This window comes from Fragaria vesca, linkage group LG1, assembly GCF_000184155.1.
Source record: "Fragaria vesca subsp. vesca linkage group LG1, FraVesHawaii_1.0, whole genome shotgun sequence".
Lineage (NCBI taxonomy): Eukaryota > Viridiplantae > Streptophyta > Magnoliopsida > Rosales > Rosaceae > Fragaria > Fragaria vesca.
Window position 1 is genome coordinate 2,355,113 of NC_020491.1, and position 15,624 is coordinate 2,370,736.

At 40.9% G+C, this 15,624-nt stretch overlaps 4 protein-coding genes across 4 annotated transcripts; 2 read left to right on the forward strand and 2 right to left on the reverse strand.

The window, feature by feature from the left end:
* The first annotated feature begins 2,912 nt into the window (after nucleotides 1-2,912).
* On the forward strand, nucleotides 2,913-5,716 carry LOC101298738. The gene is made up of 3 exons (XM_004287195.1): nucleotides 2,913-3,435; nucleotides 3,999-4,882; nucleotides 4,974-5,716. The coding sequence occupies exons 1-3, from the start codon at nucleotides 3,112-3,114 to the stop codon at nucleotides 5,461-5,463; spliced, it is 1,698 nt and encodes a 565-aa protein (XP_004287243.1). The 5' UTR covers nucleotides 2,913-3,111; the 3' UTR covers nucleotides 5,464-5,716.
* Nucleotides 5,717-8,997: 3,281 nt separating this feature from the next.
* On the reverse strand, nucleotides 8,998-9,825 carry LOC101299028. The gene has a single exon (XM_004287196.1). It carries the CDS (start codon nucleotides 9,778-9,780, stop codon nucleotides 9,013-9,015), a length of 768 nt encoding a protein of 255 aa, XP_004287244.1. The 5' UTR covers nucleotides 9,781-9,825; the 3' UTR covers nucleotides 8,998-9,012.
* A 1,264-nt stretch (nucleotides 9,826-11,089) lies between these two features.
* Nucleotides 11,090-13,122, forward strand: LOC101308127 (calcium uptake protein 1, mitochondrial-like). Its single transcript, XM_004288714.1, has 7 exons — nucleotides 11,090-11,456; nucleotides 11,545-11,612; nucleotides 11,725-11,948; nucleotides 12,078-12,161; nucleotides 12,271-12,463; nucleotides 12,553-12,849; nucleotides 12,931-13,122. The coding sequence occupies exons 1-7, from the start codon at nucleotides 11,090-11,092 to the stop codon at nucleotides 13,120-13,122; spliced, it is 1,425 nt and encodes a 474-aa protein (XP_004288762.1).
* Nucleotides 13,123-13,792: 670 nt separating this feature from the next.
* On the reverse strand, nucleotides 13,793-14,731 carry LOC101308417. The gene has a single exon (XM_004288715.1). The coding sequence runs from the start codon at nucleotides 14,729-14,731 to the stop codon at nucleotides 13,793-13,795; it is 939 nt and encodes a 312-aa protein (XP_004288763.1).
* Between the last annotated feature and the right edge of the window lie 893 nt (nucleotides 14,732-15,624).

A 15,624-nucleotide genomic window follows, 5' to 3' on the forward strand; every position in this document is an offset into this window, starting at 1 on the left:
TATATGGCTAGCTTAGAAGGTTCAATCATATTTTCAGCACAACAATACCTACATAACTGCTTCAGTAAACTAATTTCAAAGCAAATAAACTGTTTTTCATTAAAGCACAACAAAATCAAACCATATATACGTGGATCTCCATCTTATCGATCAGTCGATCGGCTGCTGGCTAGCTCTCACCACTGGTATCACACGTATCGCAATATTCTTATGGAAAATAACGTTTTATTCTTCACGCACAGTGCTGCATGCCATGCATTCTTGTTACCACAACATTTACAAACTTCAATCACTTCATCGTCAACACGACATTTACATAATCCATAATAATGTGTACCATCATAATGAACAACATTATAATCTGATTCTATAGAGCTATTTACATAATCCATAATAATGTGTACTATCATAATGAACAACATTATAATCTGATTCTATAGAGCTATCTGCTGAATCATGATCTTCTTCTTTAGGGCTATCTTCTTCTGTATCACTATCTTCTTCGGCACCGCTACCCTTGTCTTCCTTAATTTTGCTGCAGCACCAAAGCGGAGCCATCATTGGATCCATCATCTACCACTGAGGCCTCCTTGTCCCGCCATGTACTGTTCCCCGTAGTGTGCTCGTCGAATTCTTCCTTTCGGCGCGCGCTTCGTCTGTTGGGCTCGATTAGGGTTGTTGCTCTCGTCGTCCTCAGCATGTTCTTCACCTCCACGCTTCACCGGACGGTCCGAAGTAGGGTTCTGGCTCTCTTCGTCGGTCATGGTTTTGCGTCTGAGAGAGAGGGAGTCGATCAGTATAGTTAGAAGTTCGTCACAATATGTACACATATTGGCACTGTTTGTCTTTGTTATATATATCTTCTTGTTTTCTTTCAGATATGTCTGAACATTGTTATCGTTTCTTGGTCATTCATACTGCACCATTGTTTCTCTTGGATCTAGAAAACGCATCATCCCTTTGGAATATCCTAACTACAAGAGAGACTGTCATAATTTGATTAGCAGAAGTTGTGACCCTTCTTGTCACCTTCTTTAGGAAAACATACACCTGTGTATATCATATGTGATAGATTGGATATGGGATAAAGGCAGCGAAACTTGAGCTCAAAGCATGCCATAGTCTTTCATTTTTAGACGTCAAGAACATAATGATAAATATGTTGGTCAAGAATAAAACAATAACTTTTCAAAAACCAAAAAATTGATATGAACAAGTGAATAAGCTACTTGTCTGGTAAAGTTGATCTGGCAACCTAATTAGGAGCGTTTAAGTCGTGACTCTCATCATTTTGTGAGTAGCAAATTTGAGAGGAGCTATTGGCTCCCTTACAAATGACGGGCGATTACTAGTTCGTTAACTTGATCAGAGGGAGAGGTTTTAGTGGGAATCATCAAATTAAGAATTAGTTGAAGACTTTCTTATTAATTATTTAATTACACTCATTTTTCAATTACATTTTTTTATCAATCGTTCAGTTTTTATATCTATATTAGTGGATCATTTATACAAATTTTCAGTTAAATTAGTGATTGTTAAGAGATTAAACTAAATTAAATAAATGGATGATCCAAATCTGTCAAACAGGCGCCGTTTAAGTTTAGAGTCCTGCTACATGCACAAAAAAGTTATACCAAAATATGATACCAAATTATATGGCGTCCTAGGTGGCATCTACCACGTCATCACTTTCAATTGAAAATTTTCAACATACTTAGTTTTTTCTTTTAAATTACCCTAAAAATGTAGTAATAATAATAATAATAATAATAATAATAAGTAGTTTCCTTTTCTAAATGAACGACTTGATGAGAATTAACCTATAATTAACCTAGCGTAGACGTCTAATCACTAAACGTATTGCAGACCAACTAATTTTCTCACAAATCTAGATTAATCATCATGTTACTGAGATTCTTCCAAACTGTAAAAATCAAACACAACCTTCATTGAAGAAGTGGCCTGCATCGTTCAACATGGATCGAGGCATATCTAATGTAATCATTAGAAAATCCATAGTATTGTTTTGGGAAAAGATGGTAGTGATAGACATAATTTTCTTTTTGGCAATATCTGGGTATCCTTTTTGTAGTGATAAGCATACTTAGAATTTGATTGAATACGCATGATTCTTAACAAGCCCTTTGGGTACCCTTTTCATCATCGATGACTTTGCCCAGAAAATTGAAAGGCAACACAACACGTTAATTACAAGATCATAAGGTATTGACGATGAAGGAAATAAATTTAGTGATTTTTATTTTGATTTCCTATTCAAAAGTAAACAATTTAATAAGAATGCATGCTTGTAAACTAATTAGGTTTAAGTTGATGATGTGTCATGTGCCACATCATTTGGTATAGATTTTTTGTAAAACATTTTGGTGTCTTTAACATTTTCCTTAAGTTTATAATTAATTATTTAATTTTATAAATGTCTTAATAATTTTCAATTTAAATAAAAATTTATAAAAATGATTCATTCATATATATCTACAAAATAGACGATCAAAATATAAATATTCAATAAAAATTAAATAAAACAAATAAATTTTCAACTCATCCTTAATTTAATAGTCCTCGTTAAAACCGCTGCCCTCGATCAAATACTAACTCGAGGCCTATCTTGCGATTTTGCTAATGTTAACGTGAATGGTTTGCTCGCCTGATTTATACTAAAAGACATTGAAATTGGACAAGCTGCTAGAACTCGTGGCCTCCTAGTATCACAACACATTCACCTTTTTCCCGTGTCCCCACACTTTCCTCACTTTCGATTTCCGACCACAAGATCAACCAACAGGCCCCCACAAAACTCAAGTGGGCCTTAAACATCAACACATCACGTGCACCGACACGTGACTCTGCGTCATGCTCAAGAAAAATTAAACCAAACAAGAAAGCCAGGCTCACAAGGAAGAGACCAAACCCCGCCGGGAAGTCCAAAATGGCAAAGGAGAGGCCAACTCATCCTTGTCCTGTCGCCATCTCAGTATCTCACACCTTAAACTCGACCACATCCTAAGCCACCTTCACTTCGCATAAACCTCTTCGGTTCTCTCAATCCAGCTCGAACCCCAGTTCAGTTATTAGCTGTTTTTTCTGTTACAAATGGTGACCGTTAAAGAAGGCACAAGGCCGCCGTGGGTGGGGTTAGGAGCGGCGGTGTGGGTCCAAATAGCCGCCGGAAACGCCTATAACTTCCCGCTTTATTCGCACTCGCTCAAGTCCGTGCTGGGGTTCAGTCAGCGACAGTTGACCATGCTCGGAGTGGCTAATGATATTGGGGAAAACGTTGGACTTGTACCTGGGATTGCTTCCAACAAGCTCCCACCTTGGATGATACTTTCGATTGGAGCTTTCGCTTGTTTCTTTGGTTACGGTGTGCTCTGGCTCGCTGTCAGCCGTACTGTTCTGTCTTTACCTTATTGGTTGGTATGTTCTGTTCCTCTTCTTGTTCTTGTTCTTCTTCAAAGTTTTGATCTTTATGTGATTTGCATGATTCTATTGAGCTACTAAGATTTCTTCAAAGTTTTGATCTTTATGTGATTTGCATGATTTTATTGAGCTGCTAAGATTTGGTGATTGGGTACTGGTTTTGGAGATGGTAGATTTGTTTTGGTGGGGTTGATTGGGTTTGAAGTTTTGGTTGTTTTGCTAATTTGAGTGCTTTGAGATTTGAGTTGGTAGATAGTGATCTGCATCTTGATTTTTGTTATGTAATGAGGCCACTAGGAATTTGTTTTTCAAGTTGAGGAGTAATAATAGATTGGTGAGTTTGTGAATTGGGTACTAATTTGTTTATGGATTGGTGATGTGAATGTTAGACTGGTTAATTTGTGAAGTTATGGAATTCGGATGAGATAAGATATTGGTGGTGGAAATGGTGGACAGATTTCTTTGGATTTGGTTTTCCAATTGAATGGTTATTAGTGGTGGAAATGGTTTTTCTCGGTTTTGATTAGATTTATGATCATGAAGCATTGTTTATGTTGCAGTTATGGATTGCTCTTTGTGTTGCTACTAATAGTAGTGCTTGGCTTACCACGGTTATACTTGTGACCAATATGAGGAACTTTCCTGTTAGTCGTGGCACCGTTGCGGGCATTCTGAAAGGTTATGGGGGTCTCAGTGCTGCTGTGTTTACAGAGATTTATAGTGTACTGCTTCGTAATTCATCTTCTAGGCTTCTACTCTTCCTTACACTTGGGGTTCCTGCACTGTGTTTTGTTATGATGTATTTCGTTAGGCCTTGTACTCCAGCTTCTAGTGAAGACTCAGCGGAGCGCGGTCACTTTCTCTTCATCCAAGCCGCAAGTGTGGTGGTTGGTATATATGTGCTCACAACTACAATATTGGATGACTCCTTTTCCTTGAGTGCTCCTATTACCTATAGTTTTGTTACCATAATGGTTGTACTTCTCATGGCCCCACTCGCAATCCCTCTGAAAATGACATTTTATCCCAAAAGAGTCGGCGCTTCTGGTAATTTGGATAATGGGGACAACAATGCAGATGAAAGTGAACCACTGCTGAAGCCATCTATATCAACAGCAAGCCTGGGGAGTTTTCGTGAAGGGAATGATTCTTCGTCTGACATAGCTATGCTTCTTGCAGAGGGTGAGGGGGCAGTGAAGAGAAAGAGAAGACCCAAAAGAGGGGAAGATTTCAAGTTTACTGAAGCTGTGATCAAGGCCGACTTCTGGCTTCTGTTTTTGGTTTATTTTGTAGGTGTTGGTACTGGGGTTACTGTTCTGAATAATTTAGCTCAAATAGGCATTGCACAAGGAACACATGATACCACGATTTTGTTGTCTCTCTTCAGCTTTGGCAATTTTGTGGGTCGTCTCGGCGGAGGAGTTGTTTCTGAACATTTTGTCAAGTAAGTAACATTCATCCTTGCATATTGTTGTTCCCATCCCACGTTATTCTTTTACATTAGCTAACATTATATGAATATCTTCTCTTTTCAGGACGAAAACAATTCCGCGGACATTTTGGATGACTTGCACTCAAATTTTAATGATCTTTATCTATCTGCTGTTTGCTTCTGCTATCAGCGGAACTCTTTATGCTGCGACTGCACTGCTTGGGATCTGCTACGGTGTCCAATTTTCGATCATGATCCCGACTGTCTCTGAACTCTTTGGATTGAGGCATTTTGGCTTATTCTACAACTTCATGTCGCTAGGGAATCCTCTAGGCGCATTTCTATTTTCAGGTCTCCTAGCAGGATACATATACGATAACGAGGCAGCAAAGCAGCACGGTCTCAACTACCTCCATGGAACAAACGTCTCCTGCTTGGGTCCAGATTGCTTTAGGCTTACCTTCCTTGTTCTGGCAGGCGTATGTGGTGTCGGCACAATCTTGAGCGTTGTTCTGTCTACTAGGATAAAGCCTGTTTATGAAATGCTTTATGCCGGTGGTTCCTTCAGACTACCTCAGAATACCAGTAACTAAGATCATTGAGCGGTAGTCACTGTAAGTTCAACTGCTTTCATACTGAAGCACATCTCTGTTGGTATCGTTCATGTATAGAATGGTGCAGCTGATGTGGTCAACTGGATCCTCTTGGGCTCTTGTTGTTTACATATATTTATATGTTTCTGGTATTCAATAGGAGATGAGGTAGCTGAACCTGAAATCTCTGCTAATATTTTGTCCGAGAGAAATACATCATTAGTAGACTGAATGCTAGTCTAATCTTTAAACCAAAACGAGAAAAATAATCAGATTAGAGTAAGGCTAAGTGCAACAAGTTCGGGTAGAATCCATTTCCATTACTAGCTCGAGTGCAAATTAAACAAGATCAAGGTATAGTATCCAGAGATAATGCAACACAAAATGAAGCATGATTATGGCACAATCATGCAGAAGTTGTATATCAGCTACATTACAAAATGAAAGAAAAAACCCTCATCTAAATCCATGTAATAAGATAGGAATGCATGTAATTGAGTTTACATTATTGCTGCGCAATTAAGCAATAGGTGAGTCCCCTCATCAAGAGCAGCGAATCCATTTGACAGTGAACTGACATGACATAGAAGTGAGGATCCACAGTAGCGGCAGCAATAGTGATAGGCTTGAGTATGAATTTGGACCAAAACAGCAAACACTGAGGCAGACCAGATTCTGGATTTGGGCTTCCAGACTCCCACAGCAAAGCCCACTTGTGATCGTTTTCCTTTCCAACTTGAAACAGGTATGGGGTGTAACTAGGACCAGTCTCATACATGTCTGGTTCACTCTCGTAATCATGTGTCTCGTAAACATAGGGGAGCACGGTTCCGTCAGTTGGCAGACCCTTAACTGGTTCAGGAAGCCATTTACGCTGTTGAATATCAAATACCTACATTCCCGGAACCACCTTCTGAACCGGCTTCATACTCATGGTAGCAGGCAGCGCAATGGGATTCTGAGTACCGAAAGCAAACAGGTAGCGGTCGTCGTAAAGTACTACTCCGGCAGACCATTTACCCGAGATGTCATCGTAGCCCTCGTCCCACTTGCCTGTCCCCAAATCATACGAAAACATGAGATTGGGTGCATTCAGGCTCACAGTGACACAGATGAAAAGTTTACTCTTTGTAAGAGCAAGAAGATGGGACTGATATGGCGCGTATTTGCTTTCCCGGATCAGGCAACTGTTTAAGAATGCCAGTGTCAGGAGACAGTCGGTATTGGTTACATCCCACCGAGTAAATAAAACCATCATGGCCAACTGCTGCACCGAATTGTGCATGTAGCAATTTCCCACCACCAAGCACTCATTGAGGATTTTGCCCTAATTCAAAGTGCTTGTTTCCGATAGTTTCCTTATCTTCATTCTTCCTTCATTTCTGTATGGATATCTCCGCCAATCAGATATATATGAGAGCCTAAAACGGCAAGGCTTGTACAGCGGACGTCTGAATCGGGAACAGAGATTCGTCTGATATAATCAGATTCAGAGTAACACAACAGGCCTTCCTTGTCGTCGTTGTTGCCTTCCTCGTCGGATGTAATAAAAAGAGCTTCGTCATTCCAAGGTTTCTCCTCAATCACGTACCAGCAATTTCGAGGCTTGTACTTCCCGCAGCACGCTACCCTTACGTAGATCGGCCGGTCTCTGCAGCTTTCTTCTCCGATTGCCATTGCCATATCAACAACTTGAATATTGCTAGGTTTTGTTCTTCTGTTTTCTCTTTGGTGTCAACTGCATGGTGAAAGATGGAGAGGCTTATCTTGTATAGGGTTACTTAAGCAGCTCTAAATCGGAAAATCCTAGTTTATGATATTATTTTCTTTTATTTTTATTTTTATTTTGGCAAGATATGTTGGAAAAAGAGATAAGCAAAGAGACGAGAAACGTACTGCTTAACCAAACTAACATCACTCTAGGCCAAGTGATGACGCTGGAAGATTTCGGTAAGGCAGTTCAGATTCTCGGTTTAACGTCCATAGACTCATGAAAACGTTAAACGTCAATCGGGTGGGGGAGGTAGCTACCCTAAATTAGAGGATGTGTTAGAAATAAGAAGCAGTTCGCACTATTGCTACCCTAAATAAGTAGTAACAATCAATCGGGTGGGGGAGGTAGCTAGCTAGCTAGCTTAAATCAGATAAATGATGGAGGCCAGGGGTTCATTGATTTTCTTCATCAGTTTGTTAGAACGAGTCTGAAGTCATCTCTCTGTTTCCATTATGAATCCTTAATTAGTAGTTGTTGACACAGAGAAAGAGGTTCAATGACTTCAATCGATCACTACCTGCATGATCGGAGAAGTTGCAATTGCTCTTGACAGCCAACACAAATTAAGAGCAAAGCAGGTCGCTAGATCATTATGCATGATCACCAATTGCGTGAGTCTCCATCTAATAATTAGTTAGTCATGGGATTCAATCCATATCTACAAGAAACCTAGCTAGCTTGCATCCAGAGTCTATAGATGACTGATAATGGGGTAGGTTTTACTCTTGATTCAAACGCGCGTATATATAACTCATTAGACCTAGGCTAGGAGTTATAAATTAAGGTTAGAGCGCTTCTTAATTAAGGTCATGCTCTTAGTGCTTTTTCTTCCAACATTGACATTCCTAGTTCAGTAGCAACAGAGGTGATGGCAGTTATAGTTGTTATTGAGCTTGCTTGCTTGGGTACGAGACTGAAAGCATATTTGGTTAGAGGTTGACTCGTCACTTGTGTTAGACTATCTACGGTCTCCTTTGCTTATACTTTGGCATCTATGTGTCCGTTGGCTTAATTGTTTACGTTGCATATCGGAGATGACCTTTGATCTTCTCATATTTTTCGTGAGGGGAATAAGGTTGCAGATGTTTTGGCTAATCACGGTACGTCATTAACACAGCTGGTTTGGTAGGATTCACCTCCTCCTTTTATTTTGTCATATTGTAGTAGTGACCTTATGGGTCTTCCCCAATTTCGGTTTTTATAGTTTTGTTTCGTTGTTATTTTGTTATGAGAGATTTTGGTCTAATCCCCCTCTCTTGATGTTTCTCTTTTTTTTTAATTACATAAGAGTGTGAGGGGGTCATTCATCTCTCACTCATCTTTCAGCTAAAAAATAAAAAATAAAAAAAATAAATTTAGACCTTAAAGTCTCGAATGTGTCTATATACTCGATGATATACCATTGAATAAGAATAGTTGTTAGTTCTTCTTGACGCTAGAATATATGAGCAAACAGAGCAGCTATGTATGAAGTCTCGTTAAGTACTAGCTAGCTAGTAATGTACCCAAGTAACAATGGAACATTTGTGTTTTGCATAGTAGCAGCATCAACTAATGTATGTATGTATTAGCTAGGCTGATAGTAGATTAGCAGCTCAACCCATAGCACAGTACTCAATGGTAAACAAATTACAATATATGAGTAGCAGTATAACACACACAGTCACACCAAATAAGAGAGTCCAATCTGAAGAAGAATGTTCAATGAGTCTTTGGAACACAAAAAACACATCAAGGAAAGCATAACCAACCCAAAATTAAGCACAATATAATGGTCAAGTGGGTTTCATATCCTGAAACATTGCCGTCCATAGTGAATGATCATCAAAATCGACGTTTTCCTTCTCATACGGTGCGACTCTTCCATCAAGAGGTCCAGACAGCTTGGGGCTCCTATTCGTCGACACCATCAGCCTATCGTACGATCTTCCATCCAACGGTCCAGCTGCCTTTGGGCTCCTATTTGCTGCAACCATTAACTTGTCACTCACCGTAGAAGTGAGCCTGGGGCTCTTATTTGCTGTGTACATGAGCCTCTCGTTGAGCTTTGAGTCCAGCGGTCCTGACAGCTTCAAGCTCTTAGGGTTAGGAACCATCATCAACTTCTCATGAGTCCTCATATCCAGCGGCCCCGACAGCGCAATGCTCCGAGTTCTGACCTCCGGTTTCCTCAGCAGACTTCCCCTCCAATGCTCCTGATACTTCTCCGGCTGATCAGCCACATACTTGGGAGACGACGACGACATGTCGGTTTCATGGGAAGACATTCTTGTAAAGTACTTGCTGAAACATTTCTTGGTTTTGAGGAGCGCTAAACCGAGCCTTGAAATTGCTCTAGGGTGAAGACCCTGGTTTTCCTTCTTGGCTAGCTTGAGTATCTCCAGCCTGTGCTTGGCCACAGAGACTCCCATGCTCAGCAGGAACTCATGGTTGAAGAAAGCAACGTCCTCCATTTGAAGCTGGTTGCGGGAGAAGATGATGCCGTACTCGTAGACAAGGCTCGGTTCAAGGCTGGTTTTCGAGAGCCATGCGAACCAGTCCATAGCTCTAGCTACTGTGACTATGTGAGGCTGTGTTTGGAGATTGGAAGAGATATAAGAAAGAAGAAGAAGATGATGATAAATATAAAAATTGAATGTGGTGGGTAAGATGATATTGATTTGGCTTGTAAGGGAGACGTACCCGACAGATTTTTCTCAATGTGGAAAATTTGGAAGGTAGTTGGGGAAACCAAGGATGAGTTGCAAGAACTAGAGTACGTTACTGTAGCTAGATGACTTTGTAGTTTGTACCATACTGGTGGTTGAAGTCATTTAGAGACCCAAAGTGAAAAAGGGACCCAAAATCAATGGGGCAGTTAAGCAATATTAGATTGGTAACAAACCTACTTCCACTTTGGTTGAATGTCATCAAACAAAAGCAAGTTGAAGAGAACGTAGCTAGGTCACTTCACTTCACATGAACTTTGTCCAGAACTTGGGAAAGGAAAATGACAACAACCCTATAGGACCACTACAAATGCTAAATAGTACAATAAGTTGTATCCACCAACTGTTAGCTAGGAAGGTTTCTACTATACATATGGAATCCAAGAAAACGATCTATTCCATCAAAAAGGAAATAAATTGATCATTTAAGGTTTAAAATGATTGGATACGATACAATTAGTTTTAGTTTTGTGCGATACAAATAGCGCATACCTTTGTTCACTAAGGTACGTGAGAGTCGGAAGTTTTCTATCACTACATTGTTCAACTAGAAATCATAGGGACCACTCATCGTTTTAGGTAATTAAGTCGGACCTCATTCTAATTCGAGAATTTAGAGCGTACTTGATTCTATCTCATCGAAGTGAACAAAACTTATTAAATTTTACTTTATTTATTGTTTTACTTAATTACAACCATACGTTATAAAAATCGACATATTTTCAGTCACATGCAACGCAAGAGATCTTCAGAGGCAAATAGTAATGGTGGGATCTCTACATCATAATTGGAAAATGCTTCCGTGAATTCCTAACTCCATGAGTGAGTTTGTGCCATTTGATGCAAAACAAACACATAGAACCATCAACTGACTTTTGAAAAAACCGTTAGGAAAAGATTCAGTCAAAGGTTTGAGCTACCACTTTTCCCGCTCCAAAACTAACCGCACACATCTTCACTGGAAATCGATTCATTTCCGGACCATTCTCTCTCACTCGCGTTATAACCTCTACTCATTCTCCCTGTCACAAAGAATTGATCAATCCATTTCCTTAAGAATTCTTAGAACTAGTTGAAACGCCATTGCTAAGTATCTAAATCATAGCATATAGAGATATAGCAGCTTGAGATCGAGATTCATATTATGTTTTCTTGGGCATCTTCAAGAAGATCCTCAGGGGTTGTTTTGGGTGTTCAACGACTCAGCTCTCGCACATTGTTCAGTAAATCCCAACCCTCATCATCCCCATCTTCGTCTTCTTCATCATCTGGCTGCAACAAAGAGTACAATCACAAGGGTAGATCATCAGGCTCCTCTAGCAAGGGTAGTACATTTGATTTGATTCAGAGGTCACTTTCTTCAGCTGCTCTGATTCTGGGGTCAAGCATAGGCTATTCTTATTGGTCTTCTTCTTCCTCGGATCGAAATCCATCTGTTTGTTTTGCTGATGCCAAAGAGGAGGCAGCATGGCAAATCGAGGATGCAGAACAAGTCAAGTCCCTATTTTCAAGTACAATACCTTAAATTTTTCATTCACAATATTTTTTTTCTCTCTAGATTATGAGACCTACTATGTGTACTAATAGATCTTGTTTCAGATACATTTAGGAGAAAGAAGTTCTTTACGTATGAAAAAAAGTTGAGAGAGAGAAGTACCCATGAAAAGGTATAAGAGTATGCATGAATGTATCGAAGAAGAAAATGTTATGATTGTTATCAGACATATATTCTACTAAGTACTAACAATCACTCTCTTGCAACTTTGTTTGTGTTTTTAGATCTTCAATTACTTTGCATCAGTTAAAACCTCAAGTGGAGAATGCTTCATGACTCCTGGGGACTTGATGCGAGCTGTTGTCCCTGTGTTTCCTCCCTATGATTCAAATCGTGTTCGAGAAGGCTCTCTACAAGGGGAGAATGATCCTGGCGAATTGCAGTGTGCTCCTTCTAAGTTCTTCATGCTTTTCGACACTGATGGTGATGGCCTCATTTCATTTCAAGAGTGAGTAGTACTCATCCTATTGTTTTACACATACCTATCGCCTATTTGATCCCAAATCAAGGATCAAATGCAGCATCATTACTCATATAAAACTGGTCATATAAAACCACATTTCATTATGAACATTAGGTACATATTTTTCGTCACTCTCCTCAGCATTCCTGAAACGAGTTTTACTGTGGCATTCAAAATGTTCGACCTTGACGACAGTGGGTGAGTAACTTAAATATTATTCAATTCGTCGATTGGAATCCATTTCTAAGATCTTGGTTTCCAAGACAAGGTTGAAAAGCTTGATCTGACTTGTTACATGTATAAACAGAGACATTGATAAGGAAGAGTTTAACAGAGTTATGGAATTGATGCGAAGTCACAACAATAAAACCAAGGACGGCCACAGGGTTAGAGTCGGTGTAGAAGAGGGAGGCATACTCGAGTACTTCTTCGGCAAAGATGGCAAAAAGGGCCTTAAGCATGAAAGATTTGTTCAGTTTTTCAGGGATTTACACGAGGAAGTAAGTTATAATTCTCTCAGGCTCTCCCAGTCATATTATGATTGCTATAACTCAGTCGGTCTGATCCCTCTTCTTCATGTATTTGATAGATGTTGCGCTTGGAGTTTGCTCATTACGACTACAAAGCAGAAGGAGCCATAACAGCTAAAGATTTTGCCTTGTCCTTGGTTGCATCTGCTGATCTCAGTGACTTGTACAAGTTGCTGGATCGTGTTGACGATATTAACAACGCCCCACGTCTTAACAACATACAAATCACATACAAGGAATTTAAAGACTTTGCAGAGCTACGCAAGAATCTGCAGTCTTTCTCTTTGGCCATTTTCAGCTACGGCGAGGTTAATGGGGTTTTGACAAAATCAGATCTCCAGAGAGCAGCTTCCAAGGTACATTCTCACCTACCAATCTATCTGTTACTTATGATTAGCTTCTTTCATATGATACTAACGATCAACTTATCTACACAGGTATGTGGCATCAATGTTACAGACAATGTGATTGACATAATCTTCCATGTATTTGATGCAAACGGTGATGGTGATCTAAGTGCGAGTGAGTTTGTCAAAGTTTTACAGAACCGTGGAGGTGAACCTGTAGAGTCGGGCCTCAGGGGACTCCTAACCTGCTTCTTAAACTGTGCAACTAAAAGCTGCTCCTAAGCTCAGACCTGAACCCCTGAAAACCTCACTCTCCTTAGCAATGCTATATATGGCTCTAATCTTGATAAAAGTTGAAGGCTGTAATTGGAATCTGTCTGCTGTGTGATTGAGATAGTATATAAATAACAGCACGCTGATGTTACATGCAGAACACTTGTTTCAATTTCAGATTTACTATGTCAGATAGGTGATAGTAACCGTTTAGCTAAATCAGTCGAAACCTATGCTCTTTAAGATCATCTTCACCATTTATGTACAAATTGTCTGATACTACGAGATACAGTATTAGTCTTATGTTCTTAATAAATGCTGTTCTTGTTCCCAAAATCAAGTAGCCTATGCAATTTGAATATATGTAACATTTCTACTTCAGCACTCACTTATTCAGCTTATACATACTCTGAACATTTATCTGAAATAGCAAGAAGATTTTTGCCAACTAAATAAGCATGTATATCATCACAGAAAGATGAGAATGTCATTAGCATACCATGGGAAGACAAAGAAACCTTGACATTAATGATCTTCATTCTCTAATTCAAAATCACACATATGCATGCCATATGCTCACATACATATATGCAGTGGAAGCAAGACCAAATCAAGGTGATCCAAAACGCAAAAATTATCTCCAAACCTAACAGATTATAGCAAGAGGCAACAATAGAGTTCATCTTCTAAGACTTACCCGGCTCAAGTGCGTGGCAAGCGCATCCCTAATCCTCTCGCCACTCGCATCCATTTCTCCTTCAAACACCGGAAGCTCCTCCAAGCACTCCTCATTGACATCCGGCTGCGGCTCACTACACTTCATCAGAAAATTATTCAGCAGACAACCAGTAACCACCACAAACGGCAAAAACTCCCTACACTCCTCCTTCCACTCCCTACTCAGCAGCTGCCACCTAGCCCTTACCCTCGCAAATGCCGTCCCAACCAGCCCCATTGCACGACTATGCGCCGAGTTAAACGCCTTCTCCGACACACCAAAACTCTCATCTTCCACATTTGATCTCACATAAGGTGTCAAAAGCCAACGCAACAGAGGAAAGCAAGACTCCCCCAATATGTACTGAGGAAGCGCATTGCCATCACTGAGCTCATGAGCAGGACCATTCAGCAACTCCCTGGTCTCCTCCACACCCAAATACAGCTTACTCTGCCGGAAAATCGCTTCCGGTTTCATTGTGCTCGGCCAGCCAGCCGACACATCCAGAAACCTCCCCTCGGAATCCACCAATGCCTGAACCAGCAGCGCCGCATTCGGCCCCAACATTGCACTATCGATACCAAATCTGCCAAACCCTAACACGCCGCAGCAATTCGGCAGCGAAATCCACCCGAATGCGGCGACAATCCGGGCCATATCGGACCGGAACTCGAACAAGTTCCCCAATTTATCATTCACCGACTTGCAGACGGCGTAGAACGCCCGGCAGGCCGCCGGAGAGTCCATCCCGAAGCGGCGGCCGACGGCCTTGTAGCCGGCGCCGTGGGCGAGGCGGTAAACGGCGGCGGCGAGAGCGTAGTTCGGCGGAATTGAAGGGATTGCGGCGGTCAGGAACGGGGAGAGGATGGAGAGAAGGATCGAGAAGGAGTGCTCGGACATGCGGAAGGCGTGGCGCCACCGCGAGTCGGCGCCGGCGGCGGTGTCGGAGAGGAAGCGGCGGAACCAGCATTCTTGAGTCGGCTGTTGCGGTTGCGGTTGAGGCGGCGGCGGCGGCGGAGGAGGAGATGAGAGAGGGGAGAGGGCGGAGGAGGCGGAGGAGAGGAGGGTTTCTAGGGTTAGGGTTTGGGAAGGGAGGAGGAGGAGGTCGTTTCGGGAGAGGAAGGAGTGGGCGAGTGAGGTGGCGGAGGTCACAAGGCCGATGAGTTTTCGTTTATCGAGGTCGCAGTTCTTGTCGTTCTTCGGCTTGCCGCCGCGCTTGGCGGTTTTCTTGGCTGCTCCGCCGCCGCTGATGTCAGCCATCGCCGGTTGAGGGGTATGGTCACTGTGGGAGTGTGAAGTGTTTCCCACCATTTCTAAGTGAGAGAGAGTTCCCTCATGAAATAATTTATCTTTTATAAAGTGGGACCCACCACCCGAGTAGGCCCACTACCCAAGAAACCGCCTAGACACACTCGGGGTCAGGCACATTTCTCCTTTGTTTCTCTTTTTGAATAAAATTATTTAGAGACCTTATACACTTAATACATATTTTATGATTAATACACACTCTTTTAACACATCATCTTCTTCTTTCAGCCAAAACCGATTCCACATAAAACTCGATCTATTTTCTCAGCTCTATGATTAATACTACCAATTCTTTTGCTAAAATTAAATTGAATTGATAAACAAATAAAACTTAATAAACAATCAAGAGAGAAAAAATGAATAAAGATTTATTTCTTTTTATTAATTCTCTCATAATATCTAAGATTTTCAATCAGTTAAAAATATATAAATTTGATATTACTAGAAAGTTTACATACTACCAATTCTTAGTAAATATGTATAGA

What these genes read in the sequence shown, in the direction of transcription:
- LOC101308127 (XM_004288714.1), top strand. Translation starts at nt 11,090, where the DNA reads ATGTTTTCTTGGGCATCTTCAAGAAGATCCTCAGGGGTTGTTTTGGGT. An exon ending in GGCCTCATTTCATTTCAAGA is followed by an intron (nt 11,949 to 12,077) that starts GTGAGTAGTACT and finishes TATGAACATTAG; the next exon opens with GTACATATTTTTCGTCACTC. An exon ending in TCCAGAGAGCAGCTTCCAAG is followed by an intron (nt 12,850 to 12,930) that starts GTACATTCTCAC and finishes TTATCTACACAG; the next exon opens with GTATGTGGCATCAATGTTAC.
- LOC101299028 (XM_004287196.1), bottom strand. Translation starts at nt 9,780, where the DNA reads ATGGACTGGTTCGCATGGCTCTCGAAAACCAGCCTTGAACCGAGCCTT.
- LOC101308417 (XM_004288715.1), bottom strand. Translation starts at nt 14,731, where the DNA reads ATGTCCGAGCACTCCTTCTCGATCCTTCTCTCCATCCTCTCCCCGTTC.
- LOC101298738 (XM_004287195.1), top strand. Translation starts at nt 3,112, where the DNA reads ATGGTGACCGTTAAAGAAGGCACAAGGCCGCCGTGGGTGGGGTTAGGA. An exon ending in TGTCTTTACCTTATTGGTTG is followed by an intron (nt 3,436 to 3,998) that starts GTATGTTCTGTT and finishes TTTATGTTGCAG; the next exon opens with TTATGGATTGCTCTTTGTGT. An exon ending in GTTTCTGAACATTTTGTCAA is followed by an intron (nt 4,883 to 4,973) that starts GTAAGTAACATT and finishes TTCTCTTTTCAG; the next exon opens with GACGAAAACAATTCCGCGGA.